Below are 26,536 nucleotides of genomic sequence, written 5' to 3' on the forward strand. Positions count from 1 at the left end.
GCTATTTTAAATCATTTGTTATGGTTTAAAATGTGTAATCCCCAAGAAATTGATCATTACTGCAATTCAGTGCTGGTTTTTCATTGCCTTAACCACCCTGAGCTTTGCATTAGACCATTAACTAACAAAAGCCAGTCATAAAGTACTGTACTACTAATGGCTAATTTCTCAGTGATCACTTCTGTCCTCTTTTAAACAAGATTTTATTTTTTAAAAATTTACACTGAAATTTCTGGCATGACAAAAACAGGTGCACTCTTGTATTCTCTCCTTTTCATCTCTCTTCTATTTATGGCCACTCCCACTTTTTCCTTTTCTTTTCTTCTTCAGTGGCTGTGTCTTCATAATCTGTATTACCTCATAGTCTTTGTTCATGGTGTGTCACTCACTGGTCCATCCTGCCCTTCAGAATCTGTTCAAATGCTATGCCATCTTCATGGTCCAAATGATATTCTACCTCTTCCAGGAAGCCTTCCCAGTTACTCTATTCATCATTCACTTAACTAGTATTCGTTAAAAGGGTCTTATATACTAGCCATTGTGCTAGGCACTAGAGATACCAAAATATAAGACGTATATTCCCAGATTTCAGGAACTTTTATTTTTTACCTGAGTTTATTGATGGAGTGACTAAATCCTTGATATGATTACGTGCTTGAGAACTAGACTTTATTGCCTTAATTTATTTTTCCATTGTAATTGTCTGCATGTAATTAATTTACCCATATATCTTATTTATCATTGTCAATGCGGTTCTGTATAATAAAGGATTTGAGAAGATTGGGCCCTTCCTGGGGCAGTCACCTGTTCCCTGCTCTACTACTGTCCTTCTCCCTACTCTTCCTTCTTCTCCCTACTCTTCCTTCCATATCTACATCTATCTTCTGGATTTCCTAACAGAAATCATAATGAATAAGTGGAATAGCTATTTATCACCATCTGAATAGGTCCAAAGGCAGAAGATAAGCCAATCAAACAAAAATGGAAATCTTGAGATGCTGTGAGCCAGTAGGAAGTATGATGGACTGGTTGGTCCGCTAGAAGTCAATAAGGCTAAGTTTCAAGTGACCAGGATACTGAAACTTTGTAATTTTCTTCTGTAATCATTAGGTAATCTATAGTTTGATTCTGGATTCCCAATCTACAAGTTGACCTTGCTTTATTACTTTTGATATATTCCCTCAAATTGGAAATAATCTGAAATGTGGTAATTTGACTTTCCAAAAATAAATTTGAGGAGTTTGGTGTTTAATGGAAGCTAGTATAAGTCCATTTGTAAACCAGAGAGTTCTTTTATGGCCATTACTTCATTTATTTTGTTATGTATGTAAAGATTTTCCTGTAATGTTTTTTGTTTAAAGCAGACACATATACCTTTTAACAATGTTTTATATGTAACTAGTGCCCTAAATTCAGGGACATGTCACATTATATGTTCATAGGACAGATTCACAATGCTTATATTCAGCTTGGAGCCATGGAAGAGCAACAGCACAGTAATAAACTCTGTTTTTCCTGGGGGAAGCAGATGAAATAATGCTGCTTATTTGATTATCTAAATTAATTAATTAATAAGAACACAAATCACTGCCAAATTGAAATCAACACATTGAGGAATTTATGTTCTTTCCTGGATAATTTCAAATGGTCCTGGAAAAAGAATACAAGTTTGTCCTAATTACTATATTTTGGAGTACAATCCTAGAAAATAGTGCAATCATAAATTAGTAAGGGACGTTTCTTAGGACTTTATTTAAAACCTTCTTGTTTTATCATATATTTAGTCTCTTGAACCCTTTAAACTGTACTTAGACTATATTTGGGACCAACGAGTTCATGTTGTTAACTAGTCTTTGTATTTGGTTTCATTCTGTAATTGCTTCAGGTAATACATCTTAAATACTGTAAATTTCTCCAGTAAAATTGTGACTTGGTGCATTTTGTCTCTTCACCTCTCCACCTCGCCCCCATTTTTTTTTTACTCCCTCACACTTTGAGAATGCCTTCTCAGCCACCTTTACCCATTCTAGGCACCTCCTACCTTCATTATGGCTGAGGAGCAACCTCTCCTGGAACTCCTCAGACTCTAGCCCTTTCCTTCCTCCATCAACACTTAACTGTTCATTATCATTCTTGCAGTTATTTAATCTGATCCTATAACTCATGCTAAAGTGTTAATGACAAATGATAAATCAATGTGTCTTTTTCTCAGCTAACATTTGAATAATCAGAGAGTATCATTCCTTTAATAAAATTGAGGCCATAATAGTGATTTTATACTTTGTAGTGGGTTGTAAGGTATATTGGAGGGGGAGATTTTTTGAGTAGTTGACCTTCTGTTGCCCTTAAAAATCATATCATATGAGCTTCATCTATTAATAACTAAACTTAAATAAATTAAATGAGCTTATTGACAAGACAGACAGTTGCCTGAGGTGAAAATATAGGTGATTTGGTGCCAAATGTCAATAGGCTTGAGCCTAGAGTCAGGAATGGCTACAAAAAATTGTTACTACATATCTTCTGTTACTCAAATATGAGAGGGTGAAACTCGGATCTGAGACATAAACTGGACCCCAGGCACCGGCTGAGCCTGCTAACACTACACTCTGGAGCTGAGATGGAGCCCACCAGACCCGAGCACCCAGCGCCCCACATGCCTCAGACCTGGTGCCTGGCCCTCAGATGACTGCACCTGGAGGAGGAGCCAATGACAGGATGGCCACCCCTCAGGTGTCTCTGTGACAAGACGGCCACCCAGACTGCTCCCGTGCTGGAAGCCTCATGCCAAACAACCAGCAAGACAGGAACACAGCCCCACCCATCTGCAGACAGGCTGCCTAAATTCTTACTAAGCTCACAGACCCCCCCAAAGCACACCACCTGAAGCTGCCCTGCCCATCAGAGGGACAAGACTCAGTTCCACCCACCAGAGCACAGGCACCAGTCCCTCCCACCAGGAAGCCTACGCAAGCCCCTGGATCAACCTCACCCACCTGGGGGCAGACACCAGAAGCAAAAGGAACTACGACCCTGTGGCCTGCAGAAAGGAGACCACAAACACAGTAAGTTAGACAAAATGAGAAGACATAAAAATATGTTGCAGATGAAGGAGCAAGATAAAAAAACCCACAAGACCAAATAAATGAAGAGGAAATAGGCAAGCTACCTGAAAAAGAATTCACAGTAATGATAGTAAAGATGATCCAAGATCTCAGAAATAGAATGGAGGCACAGATCGAGAAGATACAAGAAATGTTTAACAAGGGCCTAGAAGAACTAAAGAACAAACAAACAGTGATAAACGACACAATAACTGAAATGAAAAATACAATAGAAGGAATCAATAGCAGAATAACTGAGTCAGAAGAATGGATAAGTAAGCTGGAAGGTAGAATGGTGGAAATAATGGCTGCGGAGCAGAAAAAAGAAAAAAGAATACAAAGAATTGAGCACAGTCTCAGAGACCTCTGGGACAACATTAAATGCACCAACATTTGAATTATATGGGTCCCAGAAGAAGAGAAAGAGAAAGGGTCTGAAGAGATTATACTTGAAAACTTCCCTAACATGGGAAAGGAAAAAGTCACCCAAGTCCAGGAAGTGCAGAGATTCCCATACAGGATAAATCCAAGGAGAAACATACTGAGACATATTAATCAAACTAACAAAAATTAAATACAACGAAAAACTATTAAAAGCAGCAAGGGAAAATCAACAAATAATATACAAGGGAATCACTATAAGGTTATCAGCAGATTGTTCACCAGAAACTCTGCAGGACAGAAGGGAGTGGCAAGGTATATTTAAAGTGATGAAAGGGAAAAACCCACAACCAAGATTACTCTACCCAGCAAGGATCTCATTCAAATTTGACAGAGAAATCAAAAGCGTTACAGACAAGCAAAAGCTAAGAGAATTCAGCACCACCAAACCAGCTCCACAACAAATGCTAAAGGAACTTCTCTAGGTGGGAAACACAAGAGAAGAAAAAGACCTACAAAAACAAACCCAAAACAATTAAGAAAATGGTAATAGGAACATACATATCGATAATTACCTTAAATGTAAATGGATTAAATACTCCAACCAAAAGGCACAGAGTGGCTGAATGGATACAAAAGCAAGACTCGTATATATGCTATCTACAAGAGACCCACTTCAGATCTAGGGACACATACAGACTGAAAGTGAGGGGATGGAAAAAGATATTGCATGCAAATGGAAATCAAAAGAAAGCTGAAGTAGCAATACTCATATCAGAAAAATAGACTTTAAGATAAAGACTATTACAAGAGACAAGGAAGGACACTACATAATGATCAAGGGATAAATCCAAGAAGAAGATATAACAATTGTAAATATTTAAGCACCCAACATAGGAGCACCTCAATACATAAGGCAAATGCTAACAGCCATAAAAGGGGAAATAGACAGTAACACGATAATAGTGGGGGACTTTAACCCTCCACTTATGCCAATGGACAGACCATCCAGACAGAAAATTATTAAGGAAACACAAGCCTTAAATGACACATTAGACCAGATAGACTTAATTAATATTAATAGGACATTCCATCCAGAAGCAGCAGAATACACTTTCTTCTCAAGTGCACATAGAACAGTCTCCAGGATAGATCACATCTTGCATCACAAATGAAGCCTCAGTAAATTTAAGAAAATTGAAATCGTATCAAGCATCTTTTCTGACCACAACACTATGATATTAGAAATCAATTACAGAAAAAAAAAACTGTAAAAAACATAAACACATGGAGGCTAAACAATATACTACTAAATAACCAGTGGATCAGTGAGGAAATCAAAGAGGAAATTAAAAAAAATACTTAGAAACAAATGACAATAAAAACACGACAACACAAAACCTATGGGATGCAACAAAAACAGTTCTAAGAAGGAAGTTTATAGCAATACAATCCTACCTCAAGAAACAAGAAAAATCTCAAATAAACAACCTAACCTTACACCAAAAGCAATTAGAGAAAGAAAAACAAACAAAACCCAAAGTTAGTAGAAGGAAAGAAATTATAAATATCAGAGCAGAAATAAATGAAATAGAAATGAAAAGAACAATAGCAAATTTCAATGAAACTAAAAGCTGGTTCTTTGAGAAGATAAACAAAATTGATAAACCATTAGCCAGACTCAACAAGAAAAAAAGGAGAGGACTCAAATCAACAAAATTAGAAATGAAAAAGAAGAAGTTACAACTGACACTGCAAAAATACAAAGGATCATAAGAGACAACTAGAAGTAACTATATGCAAAAAAAAATGGACAACCTGAAAGAAATGGACAAATTCTTAGAAAGGTACAACCTTCCAAGCCTGAACCAGGAAGAAATGGAAAATATGAATAGACCAATCACAAGTAATGAAATTGAAACTGTGATTAAAAATCTTCCAAGAAACAAAAGTCTGGGACCAGATGGCTTCACAGGTGAATTCTATCAAACATTTAGAGAAGAGCTAACACACATCCTTCTCAAACTCTTCCAAAAATTTGCAGAGGGAGGAACACTCCTGAGCTCATTCTACAAAACCACCATCACCATGATAATGAAACCAGAAAAAGGTATCACCAAAAAAGAAAATTACAGGCCAATATCACTGATGTACATAGATGCAAAAATCCTCAACAGAATACTAGCAAACAGAATCAAACAACACATTAAAAGGAACTTACACCATGATCAAGTGGGATTTATCCCAGGGATGCAAGGATTCTTCAATATACACAAATCAATCAATGTGATACACCATATTAACAAATTGAAGAATAAAAACCATATGATCATCTGAGTAGATGCAGAAAAAGCTTTCAACAAAATTCAACACCCATTTATGATAAAAACACTCCAGAAAGTGGACATAGAGGGAACCTACCTCAACATAATAAAGGCCATATATGACAAACCCACAGGAAACATCATTTTCAATGGTGAAAAACTGAAAGCATTTCCTCTAAGATCAGGAACAAGACAAGGATGTCCACTCTCACCACTTTTATTCAACATAGTTTTGGAAGTCCTAGCCATGGCAATCAGAGAAGAAAATGAAAAAAAGGAGTCCAAACTGGAAAAGAAGGAGTAAAACTGTCACTGTTTGCATCCTAAAGATCCCACCAGAAAGCTACTAGAGCTCATCAATGAATTTGGTAAAATAACAGGATATATAATTAATGCACAGAAATCTCTTGCATTCCTATATACTAACGACGAAAGATGAGAAAGAGATATTAAAGAAACAATCCCATTTACCATCGCAACAAAAAGAATAAAATACCCAGGAATAAACCTACATAAGGAGGCAAAAGACTTGTACTCAGAAAACTATAAAATACTGATGAAAGAAATCAAAGACAACACAAACAGATGGAGAGATATACCATGTTCTTGGATTGGAAGAATCAATATTATGAAAATGACTATACTACACAAAGCAATCTACAGATTCAATTCAATCCCTATCAAATTACCAAGGGCATGTTTCACAGAATTAGAACAAAATTTTTTACAATTTTTATGGAAACCCAAAAGACCCCAAATAGCCAAAGCAATCTTGAGATAGAAAAATGGAGCTGGAGGAATCAGGCTCCCTGACTTCAGACTATCCTACAAAGTTACAGTAATCAAGACAGTATGGTACTGGAACAAAAACAGAAATATAGATCAATGGAACAGGATAGAAAGCCCAGAGATAAACCCACGCACATATGGTCACCTTATCTTTGACAAAGGAGGCATGAATATACAATGGAGAAAAGACAACCTCTTCAATAAATGGTGCTGGGAACACTGAACAGCTACACATAAAAGAATAAAATTAGAACACTCCCTAACACCATACACAAAAATAAACTCAAAATGGATTAAAGACCTAAATGTAAGGCCAGACACTATAAAACTCTTAGAGGAAAACATAGGCAGAACACTTTGACATAAATCACAGCAAGATCTTTTTGGACCCACCACCTAGAGTAATGAATATAAAAACAAAAATAAACAAATGGGACCTAATGAAACTTAAAAACTTTTGCACAGCAAAGGAAACTATAAACAAGATGAAAAGACAACCCTCAGAATTGGAGAAAATATTTGCAAACAAACCAACTGACAAGGGATTAATCTCCAAAGTATACAAATAGCTCATGCAGCTCAATATCAAAAAACAACCCAATCAAAAAATGGGTGGAAGACCTAAATAGATATTTCTCCAAAGAAGACATACAGGTGGCCAAAAAACACATGAAAATATGCTCAACATCACTAATTTTTATAGAAATGAAAATCAAAACTACAATGAAGTATCACCTGACACTGGTCAGAATGGCCACCATCAAAATATCTACAAACAATAAATGCTGGAAAGGGTGTGGAGAAAAGGGAACCCTCCTGCACTGTTGATGGGAATGTAAATTGATACAGCCACTATGGATAACAGCATGTAGGTTCCTTAAAAAACTAAAAATAGAACTACCATATGACCCAGCAATCCAACTCCTGGGCATTTACCCAGAGAAAACCATAATTCAAAAAGACACATCCACCCCAATGTTCATTGCAGCACTATTTACAATAGCCAGGACATGAAAGCAACCTAAATGTACATCAACAGAAGAATGGAAAAAAGAAGATGCGGTACATATATACAGTGGAATATTACTCAGCCATAAAAAGGAACAAAAGTGTGCAATTTGTAGAGATGTGTATCGACCTAGAGACTGTCATATAGAGTGAAGTAAGTGAGAGAAAGAAAAAGAAATATTGTATAATATCGCTTATATATGGAATCTAGAAAAATGATACCAATGAACTTATTTGCAAAGCAAAAATAGAGACACAGACATAGAATGGATGTATGGATACTGGGGGGAAGGGGGGATGGGATGAATTGGGAGATTGGGATTGACGTATATACACTACTATGTATAAAATAGATAACTAATGAGCACCTACTGTATAGCACAGGGAACTCTATTCAATGCTGTGTGGTAACCTAAATGGGAAGGAAATCCAGAAAAGAGGGAATAAATGTATACATATAGCTGATTCACTTTGCTGTACAGCAGAAACTAACACAACAATGTAAAGCAACTATACTCCAATAAAAATTAATTAAAAAATATGAGAAGGCTTCTTTTCTTATGGTAGGAATGAGAGCTAGGAAAATATTCTTCTTGCTCTGTGATGCTTGAGAATTAAAAGGTCATTCTTTGCACACAAACTCTATTTAAGGGAGCACTGCTAATCCAGTGCAGTTAGTAGCTCCTGCATGATATTATTGGAATTACTGATGGTAGGAAAATCAGACCCAAAAAACCCACATTTATAGTTTAAGGCTTTCCTTGTGATTTTCCTGTATAATAGTCACTAAGACCAGTGGGAAATGTGAGATTATTTAACATTCAATCTAGAATTCAAAGCCAAACTCCTTTCTTAGCATTCTCTATGTGTGTTTTCAACAAATGGTGTTTAAATTTTCATAAAACATACATTGTAATTGATAAAAGGCACATTCTAGAAATTGAATTTGCTGGTGCTGATTCAACATCTCATTTGGGAGACAATCTGTTTATGACAACATGACCTTCAGCTAAGATCACAAAACAGCTTCTATGTAGTCAGTGAACCACAAGATGGCACCACTGAACAAATATTGTTTATCTCAAGATGACTTCTAGGTTCTTTAGATAAATGCTCAAGAATAGTGTTATCCCTCTTCAAAAGCAACATCAATCACTTCTGATTGATAGAGTGAATAGAGTATGAAAGGGGCAAATAGTAACTTTACAGTAAAGAAACCTGGCAGACATCACTTAAACCAAGTGATCTAGGTTAACTTCACCAGTGATCAGTCATGGTTATACCATGTACTCCTGACATGATGTAATGAGAAGGGCACTTCACCTCTGTGGTGTTCTTTCCTCAAACCCATGACCTCAGTCTAATCATGAGAAAACATCAGACAAACCCAAAGTGAGGGACATTCTATAGAATACTTGACCAGTATTCCTGAAAAGTCTCAAGTTCATGAAAAATAGAAAAGTAGACTAAGGAACTGTCACAGATTGCAAGAGCCTAAGGAGATATGACAGCTAAATGGAATGCAGGTTCCCAATGCAAGTCCTACAAAAAGGACTTTAGTGTAAAAACTGAGGAAATCCTAATAAATACTATAATGCAGTTAAGAGTATTAGACCAATATTAATTTCTTAGTTTTGACAATTGTGCCATGGTCATATAAGATGTTAACATTAAAAGAAGCTGGGTGAAGGATATACAGGAACACTCTTGTACTGTCTTTGAAACTGTTCTCTAAGTCTGAAATTATTATTTAAAATAAAAATAGTTTAAAAGTCAAGATACAGAAGATAGTCTCTGAAATACTAAGTTAACAGGAAGCAGTTTTCCATTTATCTATTATCTGGATATTCTAGACTTCTATGGAAGCTTGCATAATGGTTAGGCATATTAACGCCATATATGGTTCCAAGATCTGGGGTTTAATTCCTCTATAGACACAGTAAGCATGTTTTTAAAACCCCACATTAGGATTCCTTGTCTGTCAAAATAATTTTGTGCAGTTTTCAAGTGAGAGAATAAATCCCAGACAATGAGGATGGAACCAAGTGGATTTTCTCTGTTCTATGGCAATTGGTGGCACCTTTTAAAGATATTCAGTTATCTCACTAATATGTGTCATGAGTATGATGGCCGTGTATTCCAGACTTTAAAAACGTTTGTGGTTTACTAACCATAGATCAAATAATGCAATTTATGGCTAATACCTTTGCTAACAAGCCGAATATTTGTGTTGCACAGGATAGCATTTTGGCCCACAAAAACCTCTTAGAATCAAGGAAGTAAACATTTTAACTCCTCTAAAGGGTGTGTGAGAACCAGTTTCCAACATGTTGTATTTGTGCACACAGATGTGAGTAAATTTTGACTAAAAAGTGTTTATGGGAATAATTAGAAAAACAATACTTTCTACGTCATGATATGGGCTAAATAGATAAAAATATTAATATATATTTTCTCCCAGAGTTGTAAATAAATGTAGGACTCTCCAACATATTTAAATTTCCACATGCAAGAGAATGAAATTGGACCCCTATCTTACACCACTTACAAAAATTAACACAAAATGGGTTAAGGACTTAACTTGGAGTTGTAAAGCTCCTAAGAAGAGAACATAGGGGGAAAAATTTCTTGACGTTGATCTTGGAAAGGATTTTTTGGATATGACACCAAAAGCACAAGCAACAAAATCAAAAACTTAAGTGGGACTACATCAAACAAAAAACCTTCTGCACAGCAAAGGAAACAATCAGCAAAATGAAATGGCAACCTACAGAATGAGAGAAAATATTTGCAAATCATCTATCTGATGAGGGGTTAATATCTAGAATATTAATTACTTTTCTCTGATCAGTCAGTAACCTACAACATTTTCCTTTCCTTTAAAAATTCTAGTCTGTGGTAGCTGTCACGCTCCACCCAAAACTGCTCGCCTGATCCTAGACATTTCCTTATACCTTGATCATTAGTTTCTGAACTGTATCCCAAGTCCAGCCCTATTCCCTTGCTTAGTTTCTATCCTTCTAGACTTGTGTACTAGTTTCCTAGGTCTGCTGTAACAAATTACCACAAACTGGATGGCTTAAAAGAAAAGAAATTTATTCCCTCACAATTCTGGAGGCTAGAATTCCAAAATCAAAGTGTCTGTAGGGCCATTCTCCCTCTGAAGGCACTAGGGAGGAAGCCTTGCTTGCCTCTTCTAGCTTTGGGCGATTGCCAGCAATCCCTGGTTTTCCTTGACTTGTAGACACACTGGTCCAATCTCTGCCTCTGTCATCACATGGCATTCTCCCTGGGTATCTGTGTCTAAATTTTCCTCTTCTTATAAGGTCACTAGTTATTGGCTTTAGGGCCATCCCTGAGTATGACTTCATCTTAACTTGATTACATCTACAAAGACCCTATTTTCAGAAAAGGTCACACCCACAGGTACCAGTGGTTAGAACTTCAGCATATTTTTTGGAGGACACATCTGAACACAAAACACCTTGACGTGGCTCTCACAGGCCTGACTCCATAAACTGAAACCAACAATCCATGCCATTCTCCATCAGTGCTACAACAATCTAACCAGTATAGCTGTTTAATGCTAGTTCTTAGGCATGAACTGCAGTTAAATCAAAGTGCTGGTGTTTCTAGAGTTACTGTATTTCCTTGAAAGTCTTCTGATCCATTTCTGACACACGGCTTCATTTACAAACAGTGGCTTGCTCAATAGGATTGAAGTAACCTTAAATGTACGGGATTAAATCCTATCAAACATATCAGTGGAGAAAATGGAGTTTTGACACTCATGTAGCATGTAACATTGATAGTAATGGTAGAGTGGGATTCTTTTTCTTTTGAGCTTCTTTGATCAGTTGGCTTTATTTTGATGAGAAAACTTGTAGGAATCATCTAAAAACAGTATTCATATACTTCAAAGCATATGCTTTATAAGAGAGGTTTAACAACAAACTAACAATATATTTAAGTATCACTGTCCTGAAATCAAGGAATCTCGATCTTTTGCATAGTTACTCACTTGACAGGTTACCCAAGATATTTAAAATATTATACAGAAATACCACCCCTCATTTGATCATTCTATAAGTTAAAAAGTGTGGCTGTTTTTCACATGAGATCTGTGACTAGTGACAGTCCTTTGTTTAGCCCCTATATTAGTTTACTACAGTTGCAGTAACAAATCCACAAATTAGGTGGCTTTAAACAGAAATTCATTCTCTCATAGTTCTCAAGGCTATAAGTCTGCAGATTCATTCTCCCTCTGAAGGCTCTAGGGAAGAATACTTCCTTCCCTCTTCCTAGCTTCTAGTGGTTGCCAACAATCCTTGGCATCTCTTGACTCATAGCTGCATCACTCCACTTTCTTCCTGTCTTCATATGACCATCTTCCCTTTGTGTGTGTGTGTGTGTGTGTGTGTGTGTGTCCAAATATCCCTCCCTTTTCTCTTATAAACATACTAGTCATTGACCATTGTAATCCAGTATGACCTCATTTAACTTGATAACAACTGCAAAGACCCTATTTTCGAGGAAGGTCACAATATGAGGTTATGGGTGAACCTGAATTCTGTGGAGATACTGTCTAACCCAGTACAGCTGAAGAATCAAATCTGCTGGAGAACTATCAGAAAAGACATTCTGTTTCAAGTTCAAGCCTTACTCATATCAATATCAGACTGATTTTTTTCTATGACTACAGCTTGAAATATTTTAAAAGGCACCAGCCACAAAATAAGAACTGTTGTTCCAAACCTCTGTGTTCATTTTTGAAAATTATAAACCTGTAACTTGTACTCACATTTTCTAAGTCCAAGTTCTTAGAACTCAGAGTGTTTTCAATAAGAAAGAATCTTTCAGAACTCCTGTTCATAAATATTTTTGGTTCATATGATTGAGGGCACACTAAATGGTTTAAAGGCCATTGAATTAATTATGTATCACTCTTATCTGTGATCATTATGGAAAAAACTTTTTTAGTATGTGAAGAGGGGGTCAATAGAAATATCTGTCTGCATAATACCACATAATCAGTTGGAAAAATGCTCAATAAAGCATTTCCTTTTTCCCTATCTCCAGTCTGAAATTTTTACTTTTTATCTGGGTGCTTCAGTGCCATGTAAACCTAGATTAAAGATACTAAGAAAGCAATGCCTTCAAATGGCCAATCATGTCCACTACTCAAATTAAACATAAAAAACAAAACTGCATAAATGTGCTTGATTTTTTGAGTGACATGGTTGGGGTTTCTTTAAAATGTTCATAAATTAATATTTCTGTCCTCTATGTAATACCTTATAGTTAATCTCTATATAATATTTTATATTTCATAATAGGCTACAGTGTTTAACCTTATTTAATTTTAATATTTTTTACTTTATTTACTTCTTGATTGCTAGATTATATAGCCAGCATTTGATGTTTATTACTTTCCTGTGTTTCAGGGACTCCATGAAAAGACTGGTGCACTTACAGCTGTTAAAGTGATGAATGCTCGTAAGGTAATATTACCTCCTATCTGTATTCTGTTCCCTTAGTGGACTATGGTCTTGTGATAAACAGCTCAGAAAATATTGTATTTGTTTTTTCATCATTGTTATATATAATTATCTTAATCTGCATTTATTATGTTTATAATTTAATATTATTTCTATCATTAGTATATTATTTTTATTATTTATTACATTTACACATTAAAAACTTTTACTCACAACAAAAGTGCTATATATTTTAGTATTCTGTAAAAATGAAAAAATATCTGTACTCATGTCTATTTCTAGTTGATTATCTGTTTCCAGGGATAGTAAAAAGTAGATTTCCTCTAATGTTGTGTTAATCCTCTGTTTCATCATATTTCTTTCCCTCCCCAGCCATTCCTTTTGAGAGTTGAGGCCACTAGATTTTCAATGACAGGTAGAAGGAAAATAACTTGTCTGAGATGCACATTTTTCATGTATTTTCTGACAGATGCGCGAGAGAGACAGTTTAATTGGCACTGTTCCTGCTAACATTCATAAAGCTGTGTCGTGGTTCATAACGTATTGTCATAGAATTTGTTAAGCCCTGATTTCTGTCCTCTTTCTTTAGCATGAGTACCTCACTTTCTCAAGATAATATTAGCATGAGCATAGCAAAGGTCAAAACATTTTCACTTCACTACACCCTAAAGGAAACTTCTCAAATATTATACTTGAAAAATTGTACATGTTCACTGAGTTGTTATCAATGCCATAAACTGTTCTTTTCCAATTTGTGCAGGAAGTGAATTGCTGAAACTATTTAAAGAGTTGCATGCTTTTTGTTTTGCCAGTAAATGTCAAATGTTGCAAACCAACGTGAGTTTCAATGAATTTTGAGGTTTTGTGGATTTATTTTGCCCTATAAACCATGACTTCCAAATAATCAGCCTGGTGCTTTTTGAGTGAGACTCTCTAAAATACTTATTTCCTTTTTTTAACTTGAGAGACTTTGACCCACACTTAATCTACATTTTAGATACTCTAACTTGAAATAGTTAAAAATCATGTTCAGCCCATAGATAGTGTCAATTACCTTGTTTATTTTTTAGGGGAAATAGCACTTTACTAACATCAAATTGTAATATCCCATTAATGGCAGTTAAATTTGTTACTATGAATTTCGTGCCAAGTTTCTGTATATATAAGAATCTGATTTTTTATTAAAACTATTAGTGAAAATTGAGAGAGGAATAATATTATGTTACTCTTCCATTTAGTACTAGAAGAGAACAAAGCACATAAGAATAAATCATTTTCAGAGTGTACCAGTGGGTTTAATAACATTTTGTTCTTGGCTTTGCAGACCCCTTTACCTGAAATAGGGAGGCGAGTGAGAGTGAATAAATATCAAAAGTCTGTCGGGTGGAGATACAGTGTAAGTACTGAAAGTCTTCATTAGCCCCCAAGCTGTCTTTCCTTTAATATTCAAGTTAAACTAGTCCCTTTTTGTTATATCATTATCTTTAGAAGGCCACCACTAAAATGTTCTTGCCTAAAAGTGATAACATATTTATGTTTTTAACATATTCACATAGTTTCATTCATTATATGTGAACACTAGCATCTATCAGAAAGCAGGGCCTAGAAGAAATGGTTCCCTGAACAGGTAAGTGTTGACTGCAGATGAAGGACTGAGTAAATTCACAGTGCTCTATGCCCTTTAGCTGAGTAATAACAAAAGAGATGATGGGAACAAGAGTGAATTTTGCCTAAAATTGGCCTTGGCAAGGTCCTTTTTACACCTTTTACATGGTATTCCGGACTGACTGGCTTTTCCCCCATTATGATTCTAAGAAACATTGCCATCATATATGAGCACAATGATGAATACTTTTTTGTATGTGTGAGACCAGTAGCAGACAGAAAACCAACAGGCTACCCAGCCTAAGAGTGTTCAGACATCTGGCACAGTACCTGAATACATGAAGGAGTGTGAAAGTGCTTTCTACTTGAAGCTTTTTAACTGCTTCACAAAGCAGTCTCTATTACTCTGATACTTTGCTGGCTCTAGAATAAGTGCTGGCAAAGGAAATTCTTTTTCAGTAGATGTTGATGATCGATGTTAAGGATCTATCAAAATATTCTCTGGGCCGAAATGTAGAATTTTGCTCTTACAATATAATTGATATATTTTTTTCTTAATTGTCTCCCCTGCAGTTAACTATCTAGTAGTCAAATATTTTCAACCTTTTGTATCTTAATAAATATACTCTCAGGCTCATTTAAAATAACCTTTTCCATTAACAATCACATCCAGAAGAACTTTCTAGTTATACTAGGAAGGTATTGGTAAAGAGTTTCATGATTGGTTTAGTAAGTAATGGGCTCCTGTTTTGTTTACAGTGTATCTTGGCAGACAAAGCATATCCAAAAGTAACAGGTAGTACTGATTAATAACATGCTTTGGTTGATCAAGAATCTGTGAAAGGGACTTACCTGGTGGCGCAGTGGTTAAGAGCCCACCTGCCAATGCAGGGGACACAGGTTCGATCCCTGGTCCAGGAGGATCCCACATCCTAGGATCCTTAGTTGCCCCACGAGCAACTAAGCCCGTGTGCCACAACTACTGAGGCTGCGCTCTAGAGCCCTCGGGCCACAACTACTGAGCCCACATGCCATAACTACTGAAGCTCGCGTTCCTAGAGCCCATGCTCTGCAACAAAAGAAGCCACCACAATGAGAAGCCCACGTACCACAACAAAGAGTAGCCCCCACTCACCACAACTAGAGAAAGCCTGTGCACAGCAACGAAGACCCAATGCAGCCCAAAAAATAAATAAAATAATAGTAATAATAAATGATCACATTCTTTAAAACAAAAAAGAAGCTATGAAAGGTAAGATGAAAATTATAATTGTTTCACCAATTTTGGTTTCATCAAACATTTGTGTTAATAAATTCATTTAAAGTTCATCTCCAAACCCTCTCTGATATTCTTCTATAAGGAAAAACATTTTGATTCTAGAACTGGGTGAAATTTCAAAGCAAGTTTTGGCATCCTTGAGCTGCCTCTTCTTGACAAAAAGCAGGATATTCAGGCCGCTCTGGGATCAACTGGCCCTGAGCCAGGAAATGCTATAGCATCATATTACTGGGATATATGTGACAGTTTTAAATTACCCACTTGGCCTGATGGATATAATGTACTTATGTGTTTCTCACAAGCTCAACTTCCTGTTAATTGAGAATGACAAACATACTAATGCTTTCCAAACATATCTGATCTTGGTCTACTGGTTTTGGGGGAGTTTACATTTATATGGGAAACCCACTCTTAAAAGTTTTTCTAGTTGGGAACTTTGTATCCTCTGATTATATATTTTAGTAAGAAAAATAAGTGATCGGCCAGTTAGCGTCTCTAAATCACCCTGAATCCTTTGGGGTAAAGAGTTTGTGACTTGCACACACATCTCATTAAGTCAGGAGTTTATGGAAAGAGCAATAATGTGGAAGTCCAGAAACATGAGTTCAAATGCCAAGTCTACCACTAAATAGCCAAGAAGTACTTGGAAAAGTAGTCTTACCTCTCTAGGCTTCAGGTTTCTCATAGGTAAAATGGCACCAGAATATTTGACCTGCCTATAACAAGGTTAAAAGTATGGTTAAATGTAACTACAGAGCTGCCTAGAGCCCAGCCATTCTCCTCTTCCTGCCTGAGGACATGAGATTTCTTACCCAGAAAGAAAAGGAAGCTCTTTGATATCAAACTACCAAACAAGTTAAATGACTCAATCTAGCCTGTGCTTCTTTTTAACCTGTTCTTTGTGTTCTTATCCTCACACCATCATCTCATTCTTATTTATTGCACTCTTTATGAGTTCATATTTCTCTCAGCAGAACCTTGGTGCCTTGCTAGGAACTGAGAGTGCCCCTGTACATACAGAATTGCTAGTTTCTGAGATTTATTCCTATATGATTGCAGATATTGTTACAATTTCAAAGAAGGGCAACATCACAAGGGAGGCAGAAAGTTTAAGGGTCCTACATGGCAAGAATGAAAGCCAGAAGTATCAATCTTTAGCTTTGTAGAAAACAGGTTAAGGGGATTTGAAGGAAACTTATTAACCAAGCTTCCTTGGGAGGCTGGGATGAAACTGGATCCTGAACTTCCATATAATTCTCATGCTACAAGTGATTGTTTTATTCATTCATGCCTTTATTACACAATAAGTACAAATAGAGCCTGTCATTGGGGTTTCCAACTGGAGAAATATGGCTCCATCACCTCCCCCAAAGACATACAGGTGTCTAGATTTGTTTTATAGTAATTGAATGTTTATGGATAAATCCACCGGAAAATCCTAGGGAAATGCTAAAAAATGTTCTACAGATGTATTTTCCCCTACCTCCAGGTCTTCAAGTCAAGGTAATTGAGGGAAATGCTGAGGAGAACTAAAGATAGTTAGAGGTCCACCCATTAATTGCTTTTAATGCCAGTTGGCCCTGTTCTAATTCATCGCCCCAAATAAGCCAAAGGTATCCTTTTTCACTGGATTTAAGAACAGGAGTTTAACTGTATCTTTAATTTAAAAGTCTTCACTTAATAACCAAGAGATCACTGAAGAAATCAAAGAGGAAATCAAAAAATACCTAGAAACAAATCACAATGAAAACACGAGGACCCAAAACCTATGGGATGCAGCAAAAGCAGTTCTAAGAGGGAAGTTTATAGCAATACAATCCTACCTTAAGAAACAAGAAACATCTCAAATAAACAACCTAACCTTACACCTAAAGCAATTAGAGAAAGAAGAACAAAAAATCCCCAAAGTTAGCAGAAGGAAAGAAATCATAAAGATCAGATCAGAAATAAATGAAAAAGAAATGAAGGAAACAATAGCAAAGATCAATAAAACTAAAAGCTGGTTCTTTGAGAAGATAAACAAAATTGGTAAACCATTAGCCAGACTCATCAGGAAAAAAAGGGAGGACTCAAATCAATAGAATTAGAAATGAAAAAGGAGAAGTAACCACTGACCCTGCAGAAATACAAAAGATCATGAGAGATTACTACAAGCAACTATATTCCAATAAAATGGACAACCTGGAAGAAATGGACAAATTCTTAGAAATGCACAACCTTCTGAGACTGAACCAGAGAGAAATAGAAAATATGAAGAGACCAATCACAAGCACTGAAATGGAAACTGTGATTAAAAATCTTCCAACAAACAAAAGCCCAGGACCAGATGGCTTCACAGGCGAATTCTATCAAACATTTAGAGAAGAGCTAACACATATCCTTCTCAAACTCTTCCAAAATATAGCAGAGGGAGGAACACTCCCAAACTCATTCTACGAGACCACCATCACCCTGATACCAAAACCAGACAAAGATGTCACAAAGAAATAAAACTACAGGCCAATATCACTGATGAACATAGATGCAAAAATCCTCAACAAAATACTAGCAAACAGAATCCAACAGCACAGTAAAAGGATCATACACCATGATCAAGTGGGGTTTATCCCAGGAATGCAAGGATTCTTCAATATATGCAAATCAATCAATGTGATACACCATATTAACAAATTGAAGGAGAAAAACCATATGATCATCTCAATAGATGCAGAGAAAGCTTTCGACAAAATTCAACACCCATTTATGATAAAAACTCTCCAGAAAGTAGGCATAGAGGGAACCTACCTCAACATAATAAAGGCCATATATGACAAAGCCACAGCCAACATCGTTCTCAAAGGTGAAAAACTGAAACCATTTCCACTAAGATCAGGAACAAGACAAGGTTGCCCACTCTCACCACTATTATTCAACATAGTTTTGGAAGTTTTAGCCACAGCAATCAGAGAAGAAAAAGAAATAAAAGGAATTCAAATCAGAAAAGAAGAAGTAAAGCTGTCACTGTTTGCAGATGACATGATGCTATACATAGAGAATCCTAAAGATGCTACCAGAAAGCTACGAGAGCTAATCAAGGAATTTGGTAAGCTAGCAGGATACAAAATTAATGCACAGAAATCTCTTGCATTCCTATACACTAATGATGAAAAGTCTGAAAGTGAAATTAAGAAAACACTCTCATTTACCATTGCAACAAAAAGAATAAAATATCTAGGAATAAACCTACCTAAGGAGACAAAAGAGCTGTATGCAGAAAATTATAAGACACTGATGAAAGAAATTAAAGACGATACAAACAGATGGAGAGATATACCATGTTCTTGGATTGGAAGAATCAACATTGTGAAAATGACTATACTACCTAAAGCAATCTACAGATTCAGTGCAATCCTTTTCAAACTACCAATGGCATTTTTCATAGAACTAGAACAAAAATTTTCACAATTTGTATGGAAACAAAAAAGAGCCCAAATAGCCAAAGCAATCTTAAGAAAAACGGAGCTGGAGGAATCAGGCTCCCTGAAGTCAGACTATACTACAAAGCTACAGTAATCAAGACAGTATGGTACTGGCACAAAAAGAGAAATATAGATCAATGGAACAGGATAGAAATCCCAGAGATAAACCCACGCATATATGGTCACCTTATCTTTGATAAAGGAGGCAAGCATATACAGTGGAGAAAAGACAGCCTCTTCAATAAATGGTGCTGGGAACACTGGACAGCTACATGTAAAAGAATGAAATTAGAACACTACCTAACATTATACACAAAAATAAACTCACAATGGAATAAAGACCTAAATGTAAGGCCAGACACTATCAAACTCTTACAGGAAAACATAGGCAGAACGCTCTATGACATAAATCACAGCAAGATCCTTTTTGACCCACCTCCTAGCGAAATGGAAATAAAAACCAAAATAAACAAATGGGACCTAATGAAACTTAAAAGCTTTTGCACAACAAAGGAAACCATAAACAAGACGAAAAGACAACACTCAGAATGGGAGAAAATATTTGCAAATGAAGCAACTGACAAAGGATTAATCTCCAAAATATACAGACAGCTCATGCAGCTCAATATCAAAAAAACAAACCCAATCCAAAAATGGGCCGCAGACCTAAATAGACATTTCTCCAAAGAAGATACACAGATTGCCAACAAACACATGAAAGGATGCTCAGCATCACTAATCATTAGAGAAATGCAAATCAAAACTACAATGAAGTATCACCTCACACCGGTCAGAATGGCCATCATCAAAATATCTACAAACAATAAATGCTGGAGAGGGTGTGGAGAAAAGGGAACCCTCTTGCACTGTTGGTGGGAATGTAAATTGATACAGCCACTATGGAGAGCAGTATGGAGGTTCCTTAAAAAACTAAAAATAGAACTAGCATACGACCCAGCCATCCCACTACTGGGCATATACCCTGAGAAAACCATAATTCAAAAAGAGTCATGTGCCACAATGTTCATTGCTGCTCTATTTACAATAGCCAGGACATGGAAGCAACCTAAGTGTCCATCAGCAGACGATTGGATAAAGAAGATGTGGCACATATATACAATGCAATATTACTCAGCCATAAAAAGAAACGAAATTGAGTTATTTGTAGTGAGGTGGATGGACCTAGAGTCTGTCATACAGAGTGAAGCAAATCAGAAAGAGAGAAGCAAATACCGTATGCTAACACATATATATAGAATCTAAAAAACAAACAAAAAAATGGTCATGAAGAACCTAGGGGCAAGACGGGAATAAAGACGCATACCTACTAGAGAATGAACTTGAAGGTACGGGGAGGGGGAAGGGTAAGCTGGCACAAAGTGAGAGAGTGGCATGGACATATATACACTACCAAATGTAAAATAGCTAGTGGGAAGCAGCCGTATAGCACAGAGAGATCAGCTAGGTGCTCTGTGACTACCTAGAGGGGTGGGATAGGGAGGGTAGGAGGGAGGGAGACGCAAGAGGGAAGAGATATGGGGACATATGTATATGTATAACTGATTCACTTTGTTATGAAGCAGAAACTAATACACAATTGTAAAGCAATTATACTCCAATAAAGATGTTACAAATAAAAATAAAAAATAAAAGTCTTCTTTTTTTTACATACTACAAATATATTTCACTTTGTACAATAAGAGTATTCCTGAAAAGGTTATATAAATTGAACTTTTATAGATGCTGTAGGAGAGCTTTGTTTATTTACAATGAAATGAAATTTATAGCTAGTAGGAATTCAGACCACTTATCTCTCTAGATAGATAGATAGATAGATAGATAGATAGATAGATAGATAGATAGATAGTATTTTTTACATATTTACCACTGTAGTGATTAGGAAAATAATGAATTTAAGCATTTAAAAAGATAGGACAAATCAAACCAATACCTTTAAAATTCAGTTAATCACAAATTAATCAAGGCAGTGTGGTACAAACATAAGGATAGATACATAGATCAGTGAAATAGAACTATTTCCATATATCTGTGGTCAACTAATTTTTGACATGGGTGAAAAGACAATTCATAGGGAAAGACTAGTCTTTTCAACAAATGATGCTGAGACAACTGGATATCCACATGTAAAAGAATGAAGTTAGTCCCCTACTTTGTATGAAAATTAACTCAGAATGGATAAAAATCCTAAATGTAAGAGCTAAAACAATAAAATGTTTTGAAGAAAAATTGGAGTTCGTCTTCATGACCTTGGATTTGGCAACGGATGCTTACATATGACACCAAAAGTACAATCAACAAAACAAGAAATTGATAAATTGGACTTCATCAAAATTAAAAATTTTGTTCCTCAGAAGACACTATCAAGAAAGTAAAACGAGCACCTGCAGAATGGGAGAAAATATTTGCAAATCATACACCTATAAAGTACTTATATAGAGAATATATAAATAAATCTTACTTTTCAATAATAAAAAGACTATTAACCCAATTTAAAAATAGGGGCAAAGATACTCTATTAGACATGCCTCTGCCCATAAAAAGATCCTTAACACCATCAGTCTTTAGGGAATTGCAAATCAAAACCACAATGAGACACCACTTTACACCCACTCTGATGGTTATAATAAAACAGAAAATAATAAGTGTTGGTGAGGGTATAGAGAAATGAGAACCATCATTGATCTGGGAATGTAAAATGGTGTAGCCACTGTGGAAAAGTTTGGCATTTCAACAAAATGTTAAATATAGCATTACCATTTGACCTAACAATTTCACTCCTAGGTATATACCAAAGAGAAATGAAAACATATCCACACAAAAAATTGATATGAATGCTCATAGCAGCATTATTCATAAGAGCCAAAGGGTAGAAATAACTCCTTCAGTTGATGAATGGTAGAGGAAAAGGAATGAAATACTGATATGTATTACAAATGGATGAATCCTGGGGAAAAAATGCTAGTCATAAAAGTTCACATACTGTATGATTTTCATTTATATAAGGTGTTAAGTATAGATAAATCTACAGAGATAAAAAATATATTTGTGGTTGCCTAAAGCTGGGATGTGTGTGCAGAATTTGGGGGTGATAGCTAAAGGGTATGGGGTTTCCTCTTGGGGTGATAAAAATGTTCTAAAGTTGATTGTGGTGATGGTTGAATAATTTTGTAAATATACTAAAAACCATTGAATTTTACACTTTAATTGGGTGATTCCAGTTAGTGAAAACTTTATACAGTGGCCATTGCTGCTGGTCCAGGGATCACACTTTAAGAACCATTTAATTAAAAGATATTTAATTAACCTTTATTTTCTCCCAAATTCCCAGTTAACCCCAGATCTCCATTCTGACAATTCTAGTTGAGATCTTATTATAAATTGCTGTGGGATATAATGGGTTGCCATAGGATTCTCCCTCTTTGATCTACTATAGTTTAGGGTCCCGTAGTCATTGAGTGGCATAGCTTCGGCATTTTATTGTCTATTCTTATTCTACAGGATGAAGAAGAAGATCTCAGGACTGAACTCAACCTTTTGAAGAAGTACTCTTTCCACAAGAACATTGTGTCCTTCTATGGTGCATTTTTCAAACTGAGTCCCCCTGGCCAGAGACATCAACTTTGGGTGTGTATTCAGTTACCTTGATCTTATTGCATAAGACTAAGTCTCACTTGAGGGCATAAACTTTCATAAGCTGAGATGTCATTTTTGTGCACCTACAGGAAAACTTAAGCATTCAACTGATCAAAGTAGTATGGAAAAAAAAAGTGCTCTGATTCCTGGATATGGGAGTGATAAAATATGGAAAAATAAATTAAGTGCCTGTCAAGGGGCTCAGGGGTAGGATGGGAGAAGACTCAAATGAATACTGGAACTATCTAACATTTTTTTTTAAATAGAGTTTTGTTGCTTTTAACTTTATGTAGTTACTACATTTACTTGTAAATTAAAGGTATAGCTAAGGAGACTACCTGATGGACTTGGGAATAATGACTGGATAAATATCGATTCTAATTCACATTTGGGAAGAGCATATGAATGCAATTTAAGTGTTTGCTAAGTATATGCACTTATGTTTAAACATAATTCCTAGAAACTGTTTTCTAAATGGTTAGTTGACATCCTTTTCTTAGGCTTCATGCCTATAGTATCATGAATTACAAATCAGTGAAGACATAAATTGTAGAGGCTAAGTGAGACCCATGCTACAGTTAACAGAATTGTTGCTGCCTCCCCCTATAGGAGACGTAATCAAATCACAAGAAAATGAGCTTTGATCAAGGATATCTTTATTTAAAAAGGAATATTTAGAACATAATCTGGGGTCGGTGTACACTTGCTTGCATTTCAATTTCTAGTCCAAGTCAAGAGTAGTATTTTTTTAAAAAATAATGGCTGAGACTTTTCAGGATCTTCAAGAGTCAAAGAAAAATTCTGTTACACTTTATGTGTGAACTTTAGAAAGCAGGATAGTGGACATAGAAAGGTTTTCAACAAGGGATTGAATTGAAACAGTGGTTCTCAAACTTTAGCCTGCATCAGAATTTCATGGGGATCCTGATAAAACACATATTCTGGGCCCCACCCACAGAGTTACTGATTCAATTGGTCTGGGGTGTGGGTCCACAAATTTGGACTTTTTAACAAGTTTACAGGTGATGTTGATGCTATTCATCTGGGTACCACACTTCGGGAACCCTCAAATTTAGAGATCTTCGATTTAACCCTATTTTCTCCCAAATGTCCAGTTAACTAAATCCTCTATTCTCTGACAATTCCAGTTCAGATTTTATTAAATATCACTGCACATTTTTCATGGCTGCTGTTTTTCTTTTTCTTTTGGGGGGGCATACAACATTTGTCTTTTAATATATTTTTACTTACAAGTTTTTTTCCTCCTGACAGTATGGCGGTCTACTTATTAGATATGTTTCTTAGTGCTCAATTTGTTCAGTCATTCAACATCTATTCATTCAAAAACCATCTACTTGCCAGGCTTTGCTAGATGCTGGGAATACCATGATAAGCTGAATTGACATGACCCTGGCCCACTGGCACTTAAAGTTTATTTGCAAAGACAAATATCAATCAAATAATCACACAAATATATGTATAATTTGTCAGAAGGGAAATAACATGCTTCTGAGTGGGCAAATAACAAAGGAATCTAAGTTAGGGAATGGGAAGCTCTTCCTTGAGAAACTTTTTCTTGCACTGAGAGCTGAAGGATGAATAGGCACTGCATGCAAAAGTTATTTGTTGAGGTAAGAATTTTCATGGGACCATTCACACTTTCTTTCCCATGTTAATCAGAACACAGAGGAAGTAAATGACTAAATAATTACCATTTATAAAATGTATGTGCCAGGCACTGTGCTTACAAAGCCAGGAAAATGAGAATGCCTTTCATTCCTTTCATAGTAGAGCTCTTCTGACTCTGGTAATACTAGCAAGATTTTCCAATGTTCATCTTAGTGAATGGCTTTAATTCATGTTTGTCGTGATTCAAAATGAGCCCCTTTTCTTCCATTACCGCAGTGTATATGTTGTGCCTGTTTGATATAGTTGACATGCAAATTAACCTTTTGGGTTTATCTGTATTACTGGTTTTGTTAGGCTGTTTTTCTTTTCTTTTTTGGGAGAGTGTACTCAGGTAAAAGACACAAGATATATCAGTTGTGAACAAATATAAAATAAGGGAGTAATTTTCTGAAAAGAAAATCTTAGTATTCCAAAAGGAAATAAGGTAGACTTTTTCAATATTCATGATTTGGGGTTTATCCTTTTGCTTTCCTTCATCTATGGCAATAATTAACTTACCTACACTTTTTTTTTTTTAAAGGCATGTCTTGTTCTACTGGCAAGGTAGTATTGACATGGGCACTAATGCATAAACCTGTGCTTAAAGTTTGTGAAGTTGATTATAATAGTTACATTCTCCTTCACATTGGTCAGTCCTCTAATTAGCTAATATAGGGAAGCAAATTTACTAGTTGGACACCTGATTCATTAGTGGCAAAAATAAATTTCCTGAGAAATTACATTTATTAATAAAGTAAAATCTGAATGAGACACTGTCAAAGTATTAACCTTAAAATAGATTTTCCTTAGCAATAAAGTTATTTGGAAAAAAATGCCCTACAGTAATGGAACTGACAGTTTCCCCCTTGGAGTTGTATTTTGCCAGTTTCTTGGGGAAAATATTCTAGAATTTGAAAATAAAAATAAAACAACAATAAAAAACAAATCTAGTCTTAATGTTGAAGTGTAAATTGTTTTGAGATCTTCCACATCTTGCTTCTCCACCTGCAAACTATTCCCTCAACTGTTTTTTTTGTTCTACTCCAATCATCACTCAGGCTTGCCCCTGTACAAGCTTCTTTCTAAAGGCAAGTCTCATTCGGTTTTCAATAAACTGCACGTTCTTCTTTCTCAGCATATACAAACGCTACCTATCCTTCAAGGCTTAGCTCAAATCCCAGGTCCTGGTTAAAAATCCCTGGTGTGGTACCTGCCTTCTCTCCCTCCACAGATCTTTGGATGTTTTCCCAGTTCTTTTTCATTCTACCAGACAACTGAGCCAGTCTTTGCAGTGTCTTAGTGTCTAAACATTGCATATAAATACAAGCCATATGAACTAAAACTCTCCAGATATTTTCAGAGAATTACTTTCTAAACCTTGATACTCTGCTGGCTTCCCTGCAGATGGTGATGGAGTTATGTGCAGCAGGCTCAGTCACTGATGTAGTGAGAATGACCAGAAATCAGAGTTTGAAAGAAGATTGGATTGCTTATATCTGCCGAGAAATCCTCCAGGTGAGCATTCATATAGTCATTCTCCCCTGGTCTTGAAAAAACCTGGTGGTAATATATACAATGTACCTTATACCTGCTCATATAGGATGATTTTAGAATTCTAAACATAACTTCTGGATCAGGATACTGAAAAAGGCTTTAGAGAAAGCAGATTTTCAGATGATGTCCTTAAACTTTAAGGTACACCAGCAGATGGCTAACCAGGTCCTTCCAAATCATGGCCTTTAATGGCTCTGTCAAAGTCGGACTGTAG

The 26,536-nt window shown here is 36.0% G+C and overlaps 1 protein-coding gene across 1 annotated transcript in view; it reads left to right on the plus strand.

Annotated features, from left to right (window-relative positions):
* NRK (Nik related kinase) overlaps positions 1–26,536 on the plus strand; it is a 140,801-nt gene that overhangs the window by 48,975 nt on the left and 65,290 nt on the right. Inside the window, exons 3-6 of the mRNA XM_068533558.1 lie at positions 13,051–13,107; positions 14,429–14,500; positions 22,966–23,091; positions 26,173–26,283. Coding sequence (XP_068389659.1) covers positions 13,051–13,107; positions 14,429–14,500; positions 22,966–23,091; positions 26,173–26,283 — 366 coding nt within the window. The remainder of the gene's footprint in view (positions 1–13,050; positions 13,108–14,428; positions 14,501–22,965; positions 23,092–26,172; positions 26,284–26,536) is intronic.

Source organism: Eschrichtius robustus, chromosome X (genome assembly GCF_028021215.1).
Source record: "Eschrichtius robustus isolate mEscRob2 chromosome X, mEscRob2.pri, whole genome shotgun sequence".
Classification (NCBI taxonomy): domain Eukaryota; kingdom Metazoa; phylum Chordata; class Mammalia; order Artiodactyla; family Eschrichtiidae; genus Eschrichtius; species Eschrichtius robustus.